The following is a 19,281-nucleotide window of genomic DNA, read 5'->3' on the forward strand; positions in this document are numbered from 1 at the left end:
AGGGGCCGCGCGAACCCTACGGCAGACCGTTATGGCATAAAACTTGTGTTTTATGAAATGACACGGCACTAAATAACGTTCCGTGTGGCTATAGAATAGGTTTGGGTGATGCCGTGAGGCTGCTGTGCTTCAGTAAGTGGTGTTTTCAGGTGGTTTTGATTGCAAATGGATGGCGTGAGGTCTGGTGCCTCCTGCCCTTTTACAACAGCCATTTCAGAACAGCCTGGAGGGCGCCCTGCAGCAGAACACAAGCACGGCTTTAAATAAAAATACCTTGGCTGGTGGGGGTGTAGAGAGGTGCATGTTGGTCACTTCTCACAAGTTACAACCGAGAGGACAAGAGGAAATGGCGTCACATTGTGCCAGGGGAGGTTTAGGTTAGACATTAGGAAAAAATTCTGCGCTGAACATGTTACCAAAGACTGGGCCAGGTTCCCCAGGGAAGTGGTTGAGTCGCCCCCCTTGGACGTATTTAAGAGCCGCCTAGATGCGATGCTCAGGGACGTGGTTTAGAAGTGGGCCTGGTAGAGTTAGATAACGGTTGGAGTTGATGATCTTAAAGGTCTTTTCCAGCCATAACGACCCTATGACACTTCACAGGGAGAGGCGTACAAACTGGGCAGCGTTGGCTTCTTCTGACCTCGGTGGTGCTTCCCCTTGGACATGGGCCATAGGTACCACAGTGACAACGGCACAGGTGGTAAAGTGACCTCCAGGTAAAGTGTTTTTTATCTCCAACAAGCTAGCATTCATGTTTAAAAAGGCATTAGATTATTTTTGGAATGTAATGCAACCTTCAGATTTCTGCAGGTTTGGTATTCAAAATGCGGTACGGTGGCAATGAGAACGGGATGTTTCTCCCGTTGTAGGACCAGGTTAGAGTTTTCTTCCTTTTTTTCAAGAGGCGTTTTTCTTGCTTCTCAGACTAGCAAACACATCAACTGTTGTCAGATCAAGGTTAAAGCAATCAGCAAAAAGATACGATATTCTTAATTTAATGAAAGTTACTGGTATTAGCAAGATATAAAGCACAGGAAATAACACGGTTGTCAAATGAGAATTTCTTTTTGTCTTAGAATTCAGTTTCTAAAGGTACGCAGTTACCCCCAGAGTGTTTAATTATGTATTGTATTTCTGCTTGTTCAGCTGCAGTCTGCACATTCTGATTCAGCTCTAGAGGAAATGGTTTGTTTTCAGTGTACTACAGCAACCCCTATCACGATGCCTCAACTGAAACCTTAAAAATTACAAAAAAGCACCTCCTCCTGCTGCAGTTCACAGGAGCAACACATGAGAGGAGGAAGCCCACAGTTGGGATAGCCATCCTTTTTTTTCCTCTAACGAGCCCCAGCTGATTTAATTAAATCAATTTCTTCCTAGCATACTTAGCTAATACTCACTCATCCTGTACTTTACGGTCATAATTTTTCTGCTGTCAAAAGGTAAGTTCTCAAGAATTACAGGCTTTGTAAGAGCTGTTGTCACCCACAGCCACAGTAGCTCGTTTGCCGTAGAAGCTGGCACAATTTTGTGTTAATTCTAATAATGCAGTTTCTTCTAACCACGTCTCACCTGTGTGTCATGAAGTGAATCATCTGCTGCGCTGGCCCAGCTGGCCTCTCCAGTACTGGCATGTGGTTACCGCCTGCGGCACACAATTAACTTCTTTTCACTATCCATATCTGCATTGCTTCTTTAAAAAAAACCCAAAAAAAACACTGTACAACAGTTATGACAACAGAAATTCAAAAAGACAGAGCAGGATTATAGTCATGGTATCAAGCTACAGAAAATAGGATTTTAAGCCTAGCTTTAGCACACTTTCTTCTGGATCATACAAGGTTTCATGTCAGTCTAAATTTTACTGGATCAGCCTCCTCTTTCTCTTACAGGTAGCAGAAAGCCAGCAAACCTTAGCTCCGGTTACTTGACAGAAACGCAGTTGCACATTCACACCGGCTCTAGCTCATATGAAGTAAATGCACGGAGTCAGTGTAAAAAAAAAAAAACCAAAACAAAAACAACCAAAAAAAACCAACCCCCAAGCCAAAAAACCACAACAACAAAAACTCAAAAATTCTGCATATTTCATCAGTAAAGTTGCCTACTACAGATGTGGCCTTAGTCCAAAATACTTCCGATGATATTTAGGGATATGAGACTATTTGAAAAGCTGCAATGAGGTTAATTTTTTTCCTTTAACTTGCATATTTATTTAGTAAGATTGCAACAGCCACTGTTGTTCTCAAGAATCTCTGCTCCTTGGCTCATTCAAAGACCAGACACTTAAAGAGCAGTAAGGGAAAGGTCAACTGTTGGCTGAGCAGGTGCACAGCAGCCCTGGAGAAGGTATTTAACTGATTAAAAAGCATAAACATGTCTTCCAATGAACCTGGGTGAAGTGAAACTAATATTCATTGCTGTATTTGAGTAACGCTTGCAAGATCAGCACTGAAATGTGTTTGATGGACGGCAGAAGTAGCAAACAAGTTGTGGTTTTGGGTTTTTTTTTATTTTTTTTTTATTTATTTTGAGGAGCTTAACACAAAAGCAACTACCAAAGCCCAGCAGTGTTTTTGAAGAGACTTTCTGAGCACATATTGACAGGTGGTGTTTTGATTTTGGTTTTTTATGAAGATACTTCACTTGTAGCAAGGTTGAAGCATATGTTGAGCGGGAAAATTTGCATCTCTACTGTAGAAATGAAGCATGGCTCACAAACTACAACTTCCTCATGTAATTATTTACAGAAATGAAAGATGCCCCCTACTCCGTCTTGTGTTTCGGGTCATCATTTACATAGAACTGGAGCTCTTGTTGTCCCCACGTTGAGTAGAAAGGACATAGTCAGCAGGCACAGTGGGTGCCAGTACACACCTCCACGTGCTAGGAAGAAGGAATTGTCCAAACAGCATAATTGCAGCTGAAACAAGCATGTTGCTTTGGATCCATGTTATTTAAAGTAATTAAGACAGTCGTCAGAGGAACAGCACCTGCAATATGCAATACCTATCTTAGTCTTTCTGCTGCTTCTTCACCACATGCTCCCATTCATTCCAGGTCTCCAGACTCAAATCTTCAGTAGTTCCAGGAACACATTTGTTTCTTCCTGTTTCCTGATTTTTTTTTTTTTTTTTTTTTTTTTGAGAAGCTAACAGAATGGCCTACAGGAACACCCTGGCTGAAGTCTGGTAAATAATCAGGCAGCCCTTCTTACCCCTTTTGCAGTTCGCAGATATAAAAAGGGCCTTTCTTCAAGGCGGTGCAAAACCATACGGCACAGTATCTACAGCTGCTTTTACCCTTGCTCACGTGCCCAGAGTTAAGAAGGTGGAGGTCGGATAAGGGTTCCACATCAGCACAGTAACAACTGCTGAATTTTCTTCTGCCAGAGATTACTGCAGTACCAGCATATATGTGGTCTCAAAGGCCAAGAGGAAGCACCTGCTCAGATGTGTTGAAGATCCTCTTCACAGTGAATTCACAATGCTCGTTGTACATTGCCTAATTAAGTGGGAGAAATTTATGCTATTTTTTTCCAAAAAGGTGCAAGTGCTATTCAACCCCTTGGCTGAATTTTTTTTTTTTTTTTTTTGGCAAAGCTGTGCCAGACCACAGATGGATAAATACACACAGACACTCACACTACCTTCCCAGCAAAGCTAACAGCTTTAGAAGTGGAAAGATGACTGCTCGCTGCCAGCCTGCCTTGGGAACTGCACCAGGTCAGACCAAAAGTTTTCAGACAATAATTTGCAATGGCTTTTAGAAATTAAACAGTTTCAAATCTCAGCAGCTAGTTTACTTTCTATTGATTTTTTTTTTTTGCATTATTTTGCTCAACTTTTCAATGGTTTTACACTTCTTTTCCCATTTGTGAATGCACTGATTTAAAATCTTTTACTTCTAAAAATTACATCTGCATTCTCATTGTATGTATATATCTCAAAGACTCCTGCTACGTATGTATTTACAAATGGCGGTTTAGCTGTTTAATAATGCTTTTTGGGTGGAATGTCTACATACCTAGTGCTGCTAGCTGAAATCAGTAGTGTTTTGAGAAGAGGTAAGGGAGAACTGTTCACTTTCCATCAATTCATTGTTTTTTCCTCAAAGGTTGTACACAGGTCCCATACTTTTCTCCTCAGAGATCTCTGCTGTAGGATGTCTTCAAAACACCTGCCTTTGGGCAGTAACAGTTGGGCTGGCTCTATGCTCAGTGAGACACTAAGATGGGAAAATAGTACAGTGTAAAGGAGTTAGCTTGGAAGTTCCTTTGCCTTACCTTACTGTAATTATACAAACTCACACATCTTCTGGGTGGCATCAGAATAAACATCTGTGTTCCTGCGGGAAAGTCTGCTGTGCTAGCACCTCTCCTTTCCCACTCGCTGCTCTGGGAAACAGAACTGCGTTCCTGAATCAAGGACATGCTGGAAATACAGCATAGGTTCAAAACATGCACAAACAAACTCCATTTCCTCCAGCCTTGCTCTGAGATAAGATGACTTGAACGGCATATTTACCTGAACACATCCAAGCTAGCCAGATAGAGAACAGCTCCAGCCTGGAAGCCACGCAGTACTTTTAGCATAACGCTACATACAAATTCAGTTTATCAAGCAGGACTATCTGCTGTAACACAATTTAGGGACTACAGCTGCCTTGCATTTTTCTGTCCTTGTCAGCAAAGAAAATCCTTCAGAAAAAGCACTTTCACACCACAGTGGGAATTTTAAGGGAGGAGATATCCTCATTACTGTGACCTCTAAGAAGCAGTTTTAAAAACAAAACAAAGTACACATAACCAATGGCATTTCAGAACTGCTAATGAAAGACTGTTTCTACAAGCACAGATAATCTATCATCTGTGAGGAGATTCTCCCAGTGGAAGCATGCCAACAGAGGATTCATGTCACTTCTTGGAAGAAAATGAAACCTGGCTGGTGAAGTTCAGGGTTTATTTTGGCTTAATTACTAACAGAGGACAGATTTATGCAAACTGGATTTAATTGGAATAGGTAAAATTATTGGAAGGCTATCAAATACAAATTGGGGGTGGAGTGCCAGACTTCAGCTTTGCTTACCTCAGTTGTAAACTCTTATGTCAAATAGCCTTGGATAAACAAGTGAATGGATGGATTACATTCCAGTTTTAACTGCTCTGTTTAGACTGATAGGGGTACTGTTACTAATTAGGAGACGTTAAATAGGTCTACATCTGGTTGTAGCACTGCATGAAATAACTTTAGCAGACCTCAAACCTCATCTGCTCAGTATCATTCTTTTCCTTGTGCTAACATAGCTTGTCCAAGCATACAGAACCTGGATTAAGGAATAACGCTACCCAAAATTTAACTGCTGCAGGCAGACTGGTTATTCTATTTCAAGTCTAAGTATCTTCAACTGAGAAATACAAGATCTTTTAAGGACTGCTGAGTCCTTAATGCGTCCATAAATCCGCTGCAGACCCTGTCCATCACAGGCAAAAGCTTAAGAACTCTGACATCTGAGTTTAAGTATTTCATGACAGCCTCTTACTCTCACCTAACAGCTCTATCCTCTCTCTCCAAGAGGACACCTTTCTCCCAGCAGAATGGGTGCTGAGGCTTCAGCTGCTCCCTTCCACTAGGTTACAGTGCACTAAATACAAGTTCATGACAAGATGTCAAAATAGAAACTGAGGGGTTGGACACAACCCAAGTTGTAAATTCCCTTCAAGAGCTTGATTGAAGAGTCCTCCTTCCCCCTTTTAGCAAGAGCTAAAGCCCCCCCCCCAATAAACAAAACATGCTAAAACAAACAAAAAAAGGACTACCGAACCCAGATATTCCTTTTATAATGAAACTTTTATAATGTAACAAGTAAAGCAGACTAACAGGGATTTTTAAAGACTTTACTTCTGCATAAAGACAAAATGCCAAAAATGTAACACATTCCCTTATTTACAATCATCATAAATCACATGAAAGCATGCGCACTGGATCAACAAGGTTCTAAATATTACTTCTTTAAAAAATGCTGTACAGACACATTCCTTGTATACACACGCTCCATGCTCTGTGGTGTGTGTCTGAGACACCCTTGTGCTGGGACACTACTGCCTGAGCATGCCTGGAAATAATGTTTTGGAAGGGACTGGGAATAGCTTCTGGAGAAACAGCTTACTTTCACACCAGTAGCACAATGGGCTTTCGACCGTTGGATACACTGCCAGCCCCACAGCAAGGCTGATGTGTGTCATCCCCAACACTGCCAAAGTTCTGCAGTGGCCTTGCAAAAAGTGAAACCGAACTCCTGCAAAGAGACAGTTCCTAGCTCTAACAGACATTTGTATCTCAGTACATGCTACATAAAATGCCACAAGGACTGTAAAAAATTCTTGTAACTGGCACACCAATCTGGTCTGAACTCCACTGTAGCCACAGCCCTCACTTTGACCTTCTGATCACAGTGCTAGAAGAGCAAACAAAGGAGAGCCTCTTTCAACACTGTCACAACCCTAAGCCTGGACACCCCGTGCCCAAGAGCAGCTCCAAACCTGTAAATACTGCTGCTCACCTCCAATTCCTGTAGGAACAGCAGGCACTGAATTCATTCTCTTTCACCCTTAGCAGTAGATTGGCTCTTTAGGTCAGGCTGCAACTCATAGAAGCAAAATCCAGGTACTTAGGCTGCGTTGCTGTTCAAACAGTCACTCATCCCCTTAAAGAGAGTGATCCGATTTTGATAAACCATCTACCTTTCCTTTCTCTTCTCTCACTAGGCTTAGGCAAATGCTAGCTTAATATACCTTATCTCAGAGAATGTTAAATATGCCAAATGGATGATCACTCAGTCCAAAAGCTAAGAACAGTTTGTCTTTAATAACTGGAGAAAGGTTGAAGTTATCTACATTCTTCTGAAGCAGCTCTTCAGGTTGGATGTACAATTCTGGTGGGTCCATTAGAGGAAACAAGGTTTAACTCCTTGATTTAAGGGGTGGCATTCTTCAGTTTGACTCGACATTGGACCAATTCACCAGCATAGCATTAGCGCACTCTAAGTAGCATGATCTCCAAATTGTGACAGCAGGATCCATCAACTGAAGTAGCCTTTACAATACGATGCACATGTCATCTGTCAATGCAGGTAAAGCAGAAACATTCTCACAAAAGCTTTAAGGAACACCCATCATCATTGCAGCACAGGTTTAATGAAATCTGGTTTTGCACTTGAGGCAGAGCTTGCAGAAAACAATCTATCCTTAAAGATCTGGAGAAACCTAAACAGAAAGGTAGATAACAGTATTTTATAAATATGATATAGCTAGTCTTTAACAGCAAAACATTTATCCTTTTAAGCTGTAGTGTTACAGTAGAAGTAAACGGAACAGAGCACTGCATATGGTAAGCTTAAAGCACAGTAGAAAAGAAAAAATGATATTGTCCATACTAAAAAGTTACAGATAGCATGAACACTTTGAGAACATAAGTTATTGGAAAAACAAGTACTACATACCCTATATTCCTAAAGTACTTGTCAAAGAGAAAATGAAGCAGTTGAGCCTATCTTTCCCAACCCCTTGCATCATTTTCACTTAAATGTCATTATTAATTCATACAACACATTTTCCTCTCAATTCTAATTAACACGTTCCTGCCGTATCTTAAGCGTCCTACTGACTAAATTTTTTTCCTTTAAAAAGCAACCAGGTATGTTCAAACTTATGGACATTTAACTGGGCTCTAAACCAGCCATATTTATTTTTCCTGTTTAAGACAAATTTTCTTCTAGCAAAAAGGCAGGTAGTGTGGAATTCTACCATGTAACATATGTTCAAACTTATGGACATTTAACTGGGCTCCAAAACAGCCGTATTTATTTTTCCTGTTTAAGACAAATTTTCTTCTAGCAAAAAGGCGGGTAGTGTGGAATTCTACCACGTAACCCACTATTTGGTTTTCAGGCACCATTCACCTTCCGCAGATGAAGTTCCTGCCATTTGAGTGTTAGAGCTCACACTTAAAAAACATGGTTCGAGGCAGCGTCTCTCTCAAATATTGACCTTTTCAGCCCAGGAAACCACCCTGTTGCTTCAAAGAGAAGCTATTTAACGCACTTTCTACTTTTTTTGTATCACAAAGATAGTTCTTCAATTAGAATGAGTGATTATGAACCCACTGAGTATATGGACTCCTTATTAGAGCCTTACAACAAAGACAACTGCAAAGCAGCTAAATACCAACTACGTAGAAGACCAGAAAGGCTCTCTTAAGTGTGATGTACAGAGGCACACTTCTTTTACCTGCGCATTTCACCTTATGTTGATTGCACATATGCTGACTGTAAATCTCTTCCTCTTTCAGTGCAGATTTTATGCGACTGCACCAGTTTTCCAAGACTTGATCTGCTGATCTCAGACTATATGCCTATTCTTCAAATCATTTTCTGTCCCAGGAGATAGTCCTCCTTCTTCGATACTTCTATATACAAAGAGAGACTAGATATTTTCAAATATTGAATTAGGACTTTAGAAGAGTGAATCCATACTAAGTCTTATTCATGCTCAAAGAATTTAAATTAAAAAATCAATAAAGTCACTAGAAAAAATGCCATTACCGCATTTTTAAAAGCTCTGTTTGCCTCGTCTTCATATTGCTAGAATTCAAAACCTAAGTAGCGTAAAACTAATTGTGTGCCATAGTCTTAATACCATATTCTTAATGAGTATTATGCAAAATATCCCAAGATCACCATTAAACAGACATTTATATCCTAGTTCATGTTTCAGAGCCTGCATTAAGTGTAGATCAAAGATAATCAAGTTACACAAAAGACTACTGATTAAAAAGAAAGCTGACTCAAGATGCTACCCGTCCCATTAATGAACCACATCTACAGTCCAAAAGAAAATTTTCACTGAAATCTATTGCTGCAAATGCAAAGTTGCGGCTTCATCACAAAGACATTAAGAGGCTGAAAACCTGCTACTGAAATAATTTTAAAAAATCGGCACTTTTCATTTGGGTGATAAGATAAAATACACTGTTTTCTGGATGAACATGTAAATAGTTCCATTTACTAGGTCTGAATATTAGAACTTTTAATGAAGGTGCTATATTAAATACACAAGGATGGGATAAAATACTAATACAATAAAGGAACAAAAAGAGAAACTGATCTATTTGAACAGCTGGATTCAGTAGAATGATACTGCATATGGGCTACTGAAACAGAATAGGTAAAATAAGGAGACAGCATGAACTCACCTTGGTATTTATATTTTCTTCCTCATTATTCTATCTTCAGCGCTTGCACTTCCCCATTCCCTTTCAGGGTATTCTGACTGATGTCCTTCCAATATGCTGCTACAAAGTTTAAGCCTACAAATAAAAAACAAAACAAAGACTAAGTAGCTTTATTATGGTAACTGTTTTATACTTAAATACAGCTACAACCTGCTATTTACTCTAATACAGACTATAATTTGAGAACATAAGGACAGAATTTTACCACACACCATAAATACTGGCCAACCCAACCCTAACAGGAATAGTAAAGAAATCCATATTTATAGTAAAAGCTTGGATTGAAACACAGCAATAAGGCAACTATGCTTCTAACTTACTACGCAAAAAAGCCCCTAACTGATGAGCTGCATTTTATACCTCTCCAGTCTGCAGTCTGTATCTCTCCAAGTTTTGCTGTCAGGCAGAAAGAAGCTGGTTTTTTTCTGTTTCTGATTGTTCCATCCTGAAGAACAACTGGCTGGAATTGGGTCACTGCATAAAACCAAATAACTATCATTGTTGTCAGCTACAAAACAACTTAATCTCTCAGGAGACGGAGAGGAAACTTTCAGCTCCTAGGCTGAGGAAGTCAGAGACTCGTAACAACCACGGGGACCAATTCTGTAAAATGCCATTGCTTTCCATAAGACAAAGAGGGTGTAAAGGGCCCAGCTAAAGGGCCCAGCATCTTCCAGCATTACGTAACGGCAGAAGCAGCAGAAAGCAACAGATGGAGAGTCAGACTGGAAAAAGCCAAGTAAACTTCAAAGAAAAACAACCAAACATACCACATGTTGGAGGAAGTGTAAGGAGGAAACAAAAAGTAGTATTAAACAGCGAAGGAAAAAGAAAATAAAAAAAGGACACCTTCACAGAGCAAGCAATAAACAGAAAGATCATCATAATCATTATGGTACTTACCTTGTTATTTCTATACCATGTTGTAATGTCATTACTTCGTCATTTTCACCAAAGGCTTCCCACTCTGAGCACTTTGAAAAAGCCTCTTGTTGTCCTGATTCAGTAAGACTAGAAAGAAAGTGAAAAGGTCTGAAACCAGGGACCTTTGTATCACTGTTCCTCTTAATTCTTCTGAAGGTAAGTGGGCTAAGTAGAGAGAAAAAACCACACCTGTATAAACATTTTTACTAAGATTAGTGTGAAAAGTCTACTAAACTCCCCAAAACTGAAATCATTGTTCCAATTTTCTTGTGGTTCTGACAAAACCTGGTAGAGAGTTAAACCATGCCCTCCTCTACATAGCCTATTATTTCCCATTTATAGGAAGACTTCTTATGCAGCAGCTAGGAAAGAGGAAAAAAAAGTAGTATGATTAAAACCAATTGCTAGTGGAGCAGTTTAATTCCTGAACAACTTAGAATAAAGGAGGTGCTAGCCTTCTGTAATCCATTTTTTAACATTAACCTCACTCTGTCCCAGTCCCAGGCTAGGTGACCAATTCCTTGTTGTTCCAAGAAGAATTTTGTTCCGTACCACCCTTCATAAGGCAGAGAAAATCTTAATCAAAATACACAAAGCTTCTTTCACATCCCTTCATGAATACACATTCTGTAATACCTGTAGCGAATGTAACATGGCAATAATTAAACTGGCAGCGAGTTTCAGTTCACTGACAGACTTACGAGTGCACATTGGGCTCCATTCCTTTACCACAACATTCATCAATCTGCACGCCAAAAAGCAGAATGCCGTGCACGTAAGAGGTAGGGGAAATAACCATGGCAGACGCCTAACAATTTCAGAATTACAGCCTCTAAAGCAGAAACCATGTTCCATGAGAAACCAAGAACAACACATTAGCGTCACCTAATTCTACACTAAAAAAAAATAACCTACATTGTGTCTTCTGACACTGAAGTTTCTCTACCTTTGCAATGAACCACTGCAAATATTTGCTATCATACAACACAATTTTTCTGGCATGATTTCCTTTCCTCATTAAATTGCACACACATAGATAAAATTGAAGCTATTAACAAATGGAGGGATAAGTATCAGTCACATTCCGAAAGTCAGTTCATAGTTTCAATGAGTCTCCATATGAAGAATCAATTCATACCTTTCCAGTGTGTGGTACATATGCACATAATGGGATTTGCTCTTTGAAACCACAGAGGAGTCAGAATTGTTTCTTTTCCTACGTTTCCATACTGGAGAAGAATCGGGAGAAGAGGGACTATAAAAATAAGACAAAGATTTTACACACAAAACATTTTTCATCTGTATTTAAATGCTTATCAGAGTTCTGCAAAATCATGGCACATGATACACAGGAAGACTTCTGGCAGTATGATTCTTCAGTCACAACAGAAGGAAAGAGAGAAAACAGCTCAAATTTTGGTAACGACTCCATTGTATTTTGAAAAGTGAACCCAGTCACAACCACACAAGAAATGTGGAAGCAGAACCATTTTCAGCTCCACATGCATACTCCCAGATCAAGGTATCTCAGTAAACAGGGAAGTGCAGGAGGTGCTTCATTGCTAACCTCCCTGCTGTTCTGCAGACAGGCGTAATACTGTTAATTAAGGAGGCTTCTGAAAAAGGTATCTTATTTTCAGCACTTACCAACAGTGGTTAAAGAACGCTCAGTATTCCACTGTATAAACAGAAAAGCTGAAAAAACACTGGCTTTTTCTGCAAATCTGTAACACTGGTAATTCTTCCACATTCAATGCTCTGTGCCAGTGATAAATTACATCCAACAGGTAAAGTGCCAAACTCCCAGTCTGAGTATTAACTGCACTGCCTCATTAAACAATTCCTAAAAAACCTGACAGCATCAACGTGTATTGAATTATTTCAATAAGTTAACCACAAGAGTTTTTTCTCATACCTCTCCGGTGTGTAGTCAGTCTGTCTGCATTCATCTTCACACTCATTTCTCTTCTGCTTTTCATCAAATACAAGGGAGCCAGAATCATCCTGATCTTTGCAGAACCATTCTTGGGAACTGCCCGAGGGTTCTGTACTACTAAAAACAGAAAAGAAAAAAAAAAAAAGGATTTAAAATACTACCCACCTAGCTTACCACTCCAACCAGAAGACAGTTAAGATGCAGTAATAATTAACAGTTAATCTCATATGACATTCAAATGGCACAAACAACTGCAAGTTCTACTGTAGGTCAATTACAACACAGCTAAAACTATTTGCCCAATGCAGTTACAGAGTTAACATATTTCCGTTGGTTTTGTCTCAATTTAATAGTCCAGACCTTGTGAATTATTAGGTGGTGTCAGCTAGCGGAGCTAGCCTTGCAGCAGAAATTCAAAGTCCTGAAATGATATTAAAAAAAAATATATTCCACCTTGGACACAGTTGCCACTCTCTTGCAGAGAGCACAAAAATCTCTCTAATCTTCTTGCACTTCTCAAATCCTCTAACTTATCGTTATTGCAGGAGAAAGGTAGTTCCACTGACACCAGAAAAAGGAAAGATGGAAAAGTTATCAAGGTCAAGGAACAGTAATCACTGAATTTCTGCTTATGCCTATCCCTCTCTAGAGATAAAATTTTACCTTGTGCTCACCAGTGTAAACACACAGGGGAAAGAAGCGTACTACTGTAGACAGACCATATGCCTTCCTCCCCAAAGCACCTTACTGGAAATGAGTTTAAACTAAGTAACGGGAATATCTTGAAGACTAATAGAATTCAAAAGGAAAACAAGGCTTTCCAGGAGACACTCCTTTCTGAGCCTCATCTCATCTCTTGCTCCCAGTTCGGAATGCTCCAAAGGAAACAGAGGCCTCCTGTGAAGCAAAAGACTCGCTGATTGAATTCACCCATACACACACTGGTTGCAGATCCCAGGTTTCTTCAGTAGGAGGATCCCAGGCATGCAGTGCTATCTTCCACAGCCTGATCTGCTGGTCCCAGGATCTACGGCTGTACTTCTTGAATTTGTTGGGAGTTCTAGGATGAACTCCTGGTATTCGCTGATTCCTGTAAATCCACAGTAACATCTATTATTTCAGAACCTGATTTTCATTCTTAAAAAAAAAATAATCTTCAGTCCACCAGATCACACAGGCATCAGTGGCCTAATACATAATATTTTCATATTTTTAAATGTGTAACTGAAATGTGTATATTCTTAAACATTGTCAAAACCAGACCACACAAGCAACAACTAACAATAACATGCTGCGTCAGACCAGATGTTCAACTAGTCCAGCACTCTGACAGCTGTCAAAAGCAGATCCCTACCACCCATGGACAAATATGAAACAGAAGAAGAGCAACTCATACGCCTTCAATAGTATCAATAGTATCCTAGCCTCCAGCTACTTCTATCTCAGTTTTTCTAAATCAGGTGCAGTTTCTTTGTATTTAGTATTGTACTGAGTCTGGCTAGGACAGAGTTAACTTCCTTCACAGCAGTCCCTGTAGTGCTGTGCAGTGCTGGTTTTATGGCTAAAACAGTGCTGATAACACACTAATTTTTGGCTGTTGCTGAACAGTGCTTGCACAGCTTCAAGGCCTTCTCTTTTACCTGCTCTGCCCCACCCCCTCGTGCAGCCACTATGTTGAGGGTGAACAAGAGGCTGTGAGGGGAAACCGCTGGGACAGCTGACTCTAATTACCCGAACAGATATTCCATACCATACAACGTCATGCTCAGCAATAAAAAACGGGGTAGAGGAAGAAGGGGAGCTGTCTTCCAAAGTGTCCACTGCTCAGAGACTGTCAAGGCACCAGTCTGCTTGTGGGAGGTAGTGAGTGAGTGCATTTGCATCACTTGCTTTTTCTCCCCTTTCTTTCCTTCATCTACTAAACTGCCCTTAACTCAATCCATCAGTTTGCTCGCTTTTTGTCTTCCTATTCTTTCCCCATCCCACCAGGGAGAGGGAGGGAGCAAGTAGCTGTGTGGGTACTTGGCTGCTGGCAGGCGTCAACCCGTAAGTATCTTCAGTGAACTTCTATTCCACCATTGTCCATGCATTACTACAATGGGCATTGCTATAATTCTAAACAGCATTTGTCTTTTGGGAGTACAAAGTATCCCCACTCTCTGGGTAAAATGTAACTGATATGCCTTTCCACTGAATCTACACTGGGCAGACACTATAACAATGCTGTCTGAGACCACCCATTGGCTGGAAGTGTTATTTCTCAGATGGCATCCCACATCCAGATCCTGCCCACCAGAGATTATTGGAGAGCTCACTCAAACTGTTATCTTCAGTACAAAATAATCCTGTTTATAATCCTACCATACTGGTGTCGACTTTAAGCCTGGGGAGGTGGTGGAGGTGGAAGCATATTACAATAACGTTTTAAATCCCAGAAAGTACCTTGGTATCAAGTGGTTTCCCCTATCAGCTTCGCAGATCAATGTACTTAGCCATAACATTTTTTGTAAGATAAACAGACCCCTGCTGAGTAACAGTATTATAAACTACCCCATTAAAATGCCAACCAGAACACTTTTTCTTAAAAAATTTATCCCATGTTTTTTTCTGAACGTTGTTCACACCCTTTCCTATTCTCCACCTACAATGTAACCGATCACAACACAGATACGCATGTCCTAGGCATCACCATAAGACTGGCTGCAGTCCTACCACTCATGACAGAGACAAGCAAAATTACAATTCACAAAGCAATTCAAGACTCCCTCAAGGATCTCAAGATTCCTCTCTACGGATGAATCACTGAAGACTGGTTTCCCTTACCAATACTTAAATGCAAGGCTTTATTCAGTCCTCATTCAAAGCTGTCACTTTCTGGTATCAATTAACTTCACACTGGCCTAGCAGCACAGTCACCAGAAGTGTCACAGAGCTGATTAACAGAGAATTTATTTAAAGTGTATCTGCTACTAGCAAGAGCAATACACAAAGTGAACATTTAGCTTTACATTTTCCCTAATTAATTTTTTTTCATATGCAGAAAATACCTGGCCTCTCTTTGATAGAAATAAATTAATTTAGGTTTTCTTCACTTACTGTACATACAGTTTTAAGAGAACTAAAGGTGTGTGCTAATCTACAGATACGTCACGAACAAATAAGAGTTTATTTGGAAATGTGCAACACAGTGCAACTTACTTTGGAACTTCTTTAATGTATCTGTCATATGCAAGGGTATTCTTTCCAAAATTGATCTGTTTTTGCCTTCTCCTCAGAACCACTTCATCTGTTTCCCTTTCAGCTGGATTAGCAGAAGCACTTGAAACAGAACTTAAAATAAAAATTAGAATTAAGTTGAAAAGAACCTTAATAGCTTTACAAGTTATATAAACACATACGCTAGAACTGCATGTATCGTCACTCTGATAGACAGCACAACTCACTTCACTAGCTTACAGAAATAAAAGTTGTGCTAATCAAATGCATCACTAAAACAAAAAGTGTAGGTTTTGCAAGTTAATGCAATTGCTCAGGTTTATAACAAGTAAACATAGGCCTGAGGGTGCTGGAGCTGCCTTACTAGAAGCTTATAGCTAGTCGTACAACAAGCAAATCAAGCGATACATGGTTATTGCATATATGTGAAACAATCTCCTAATACAAATATGAAAAAGCTTAAACTCTATCAAACAAAGATGAGTAATATTAAGGAGGCTAGCTTGAATAATCTAATAGCCATTTCTTTCTATAAGCCTCGACAGTTGGTTTTCACAGAATCATGGAATCTTCAGAGTTGGAAGGGACCTCTAGAGATCATCTAGGCCAACTCCCCTGCTAAAGCAGGATTGCCAGGAGCACAGTACTCAGGACTGCATCCAGGCAGGTCTTGCAAATCTCCAGAAAAGGGGCCTCCACCCCCTCCCTGGCCAGCCTGTGCCAGTGCTCTGTCACCCTAACCGTAAAGAAGTTTTTCCGTGTATTTGAACTGAACTTCCTGTGTTCCAACGTGCGCCCATTGTCCCTCATCCTGTCACTGGGAACCACTGAAAAGAGTCTGGCTCCATCCTCCTTCAACCCACCTTTTAGATATTTGTACGCAATAATAAGGTCTCCCCTCAGCCTTCTCTTCTCCAGGCTAAAGAGTCCCAGTTCTCTCAGCCTTTCCTCATAAGGGAGATGCTCCAATCCCTCAATCATCTTGGTTGCCCTTCGCTGGACTCTCCCCAGCAGTTCCCTGTCCCTCCTGAACTGGGGAGCCCAGAACTGGACACAGTATTCCAGTTGTGGCCTCAACAGTGCAGAGTAGAGGGGGAGAACGACCTCCCTTGACCTATTGGCCATACTCTTCCCTATGCAGCCCAGGATTCCATTGGCCTTTTTGGCGACAAGCACATTGCTGGCTGATGGATAATTTACTATCTACCAGGACCCTCTGAACTCTCCTCAGAACTACTTCCCAGCAGGTCCACCCCTAATCTATACTGGTGCCTAGCATTCTTCCTCCCCAGGTGCAGGACCCTGCACTTGCTCTTGTTGAACCTCATTAGGTTCTTCTCTGCCCAGCTCTCCAGCCTGTCCAGGTCACGCTGGATGGCAGCGCAGCCCTCTGGAGTATCAGCCACCCTCCCGGTTTGGTATCATCAGTGCACTTGCTGAGGATACACTCTGTCCCCTCATCCAGGTCACTGATGAATATATTGAACAAGATTGGACCGAGTATTTACCCCCGGGGGACACTGCTGGTTACCAGCCTCCAACTTGACACTGCTCCATTAATCACAACCCTCTGAGTTCTGTCACACAGCCAGCTCTCAATCCACCTCCTTGTCACCTCATCTAGCCCACGCTTCCTCAGCTTCCTAATGAGGATGTTATGGGAGACAGTGTCAAAAGCCTTGCTGAAGTCAAGGTAGATGACATCTACGGCTCTCCCCTCATCCAGCCAACCAGTTATAACATCACAGAAGGCTATCAGATTGGTCAAGCACCAACCAAAAATGGTTTTCATTTTTCCTTTCACTATCCAGTATCTTCTCTTATGGAAAGTTGTAATGAATATGCAATTAAAGCTGAAAAAGAAGAAAAGCTTTTGAGATAAGACTTCTCAGTGCTACTCTCGCCTTAAGGCTTCCTCCAGGCTTAATATAAAACAGTCCGGTTGCGTTTCAAATCTTCATTAATGCATGTAAAGTAGCTGGGCATCATCAGATGGCTATTGTTAACACCAACACAACAATAGCAAAGAATTATTCAATACCTACCTTGTTATTTTTTTATTTGATGTCCTCATTGTTTTGCCTTCTTCAATTCTACCTTCCCAGTCGGGGCAACTAGAAGGAGGCCTAGAATATTCTGGTGTTGCAGAGCTGGAAAATAATGAGAACTCAATATGAACATTTGATGCTCATAACGTATTTAATGAAGAGAAACTTCAACAGTGGACAAAAATAGCTCCACAACAGTAACACCATGGGCATGCCCCTACTCCACTTCAGTTCAAAGTCAAACAAATAAAAAATTTCAGCTCAAGTCACCTTCAGCAGCGATGTAAGATTATCAGTTTTGCTTTGCAGGGAAAGAAAATGGTCATAAAGTCAAATTTATGTCAGAACACAGACCCGACCACCTCTTCAAATACTCCCAGCTCAGCCAATGCAAATGCTTCTCTCTACTACTTGAGGACCTTCTCAATACCGCCATTCCATCAAAGAGCACACTAAATTACTCGAGGTCAAAATCATCAGTCTATTCACTGCTTTCTGTAATCAGCTAAGGACTTTGTAAAGGACACAGGAGATGCTTAAGAAATAGAAAAATCCCCATCACATCAGCACAACTAGCATTTTGTGAGACACCATCATATCCCAACGTATTACTTCAAGAATGTAAACTCTGATGCGTAAAGCCAAGAAGGGAGCCAGAAAGCTCTTACTTAAGTAACAGTTGGATCACTGATGTTCTCTGTGTGAAGAAACACTGACCAGGTTCCTCATTAACTTAAAAAACATAATAAGTGGAAACTGTAAAATGCTGTAATATCCTGAAACTCTGAAAACTTCTCCTTTCAGTCTGTCCACTTCTTTCAATGTTAATGCCACAACATTTAGCTTAAGTAACAGAGAAGCAGACTTAGCTTATGGTCTTATTTTCCCTAAATGGTTTCACATCCACAGATGAAACTACTATCCAGGCTGACAATGTCATTTTAACATGACATAAAGATTGCACACTAAGAAGAAACATATCTACTTTGCAAAAGAGAAACACAAAATGCTGCTAGCACACCCAGTTTGACTCACAATCATAACATACTGTTACTATTTTTATGATAGCATCAAAGACACAGAAAAGACTACTGAATACAAGATCTTTCCTAAGCTCTTCAAAAGATTGATTTATTAACTGAAGTGCATTATATTCTGATAGCATTAAATATTAAATATTTATAAATAAATTATAAAGAAAAATTATATAAATAAAATTTAAATATTTATTAACTGAAGTGCATAAATTCTGATGGCATTAAACAGGCCATCAGAAATTACAATTGTCTTCATATAATGTAATACTCAGAAACATACACATTATATTAAAATTTTCATGTGCCCTCAGTAAAATACTTCACCTCTTCTAACTTCCTACTCAGTTTTCTGCAGATATCCCATCACTCACCACTTTTCATAATTCCTGTCAGACATGAAGACACCAATATTCTGATGGCATTAAACAGGCCATCAGAAATTACATTTGTCTTCATATAATGTAATACTCAGAAACATACACATTATATTAAAATTTTCATGTGCCCTCAGTAAAATACTTCACCTCTTCTAACTTCCTACTCAGTTTTCTGCAGATATCCCATCACTCACCACTTTTCATAATTCCTGTCAGACATGAAGACACCAACCTCAACCACTTCCTCCACCTGAGGTCTTTAGTCTACAATATCCAAAAGCAAAGCAAAATAGTCCCGGAACTACCTACCTATAAAATTTGATCTCATCTCACATTGTACTTGATACCGGACTACCAAACAAACAAAAAGATATATCTACTAAAAACTGTAGTACAGCTGAATATACTGAGTGCACTGCCAAGTGAAGACATAAACATGGTTTGCCCACACTT

General features: G+C 40.2%; 2 protein-coding genes across 2 annotated transcripts in view; both read right to left on the bottom strand.

Moving 5' to 3' along the window:
• SLBP (stem-loop binding protein) overlaps positions 1-1,634 on the bottom strand; it is a 9,675-nt gene extending 8,041 nt beyond the window's left edge. The window contains exon 1 of the mRNA XM_009882565.1: positions 1,573-1,634. Within this exon, the coding sequence (XP_009880867.1) occupies positions 1,573-1,634 (62 nt within the window). The remainder of the gene's footprint in view (positions 1-1,572) is intronic.
• Positions 1,635-1,638: 4 nt separating this feature from the next.
• The window catches only part of LOC104284262 (histone RNA hairpin-binding protein-like), an 18,713-nt gene continuing 1,070 nt past the window's right edge, over positions 1,639-19,281 (bottom strand). The window contains exons 3-8 of the mRNA XM_009882566.1: positions 17,412-17,516; positions 15,349-15,480; positions 13,091-13,240; positions 11,353-11,469; positions 10,194-10,301; positions 1,639-1,693 (exon numbers count right to left, since the gene is read on the bottom strand). Coding sequence (XP_009880868.1) covers positions 1,639-1,693; positions 10,194-10,301; positions 11,353-11,469; positions 13,091-13,240; positions 15,349-15,480; positions 17,412-17,516 — 667 coding nt within the window. The remainder of the gene's footprint in view (positions 1,694-10,193; positions 10,302-11,352; positions 11,470-13,090; positions 13,241-15,348; positions 15,481-17,411; positions 17,517-19,281) is intronic.

Source organism: Charadrius vociferus, unplaced genomic scaffold, assembly GCF_000708025.1.
Source record: "Charadrius vociferus isolate BGI_N301 unplaced genomic scaffold, ASM70802v2 scaffold213, whole genome shotgun sequence".
NCBI lineage: Eukaryota > Metazoa > Chordata > Aves > Charadriiformes > Charadriidae > Charadrius > Charadrius vociferus.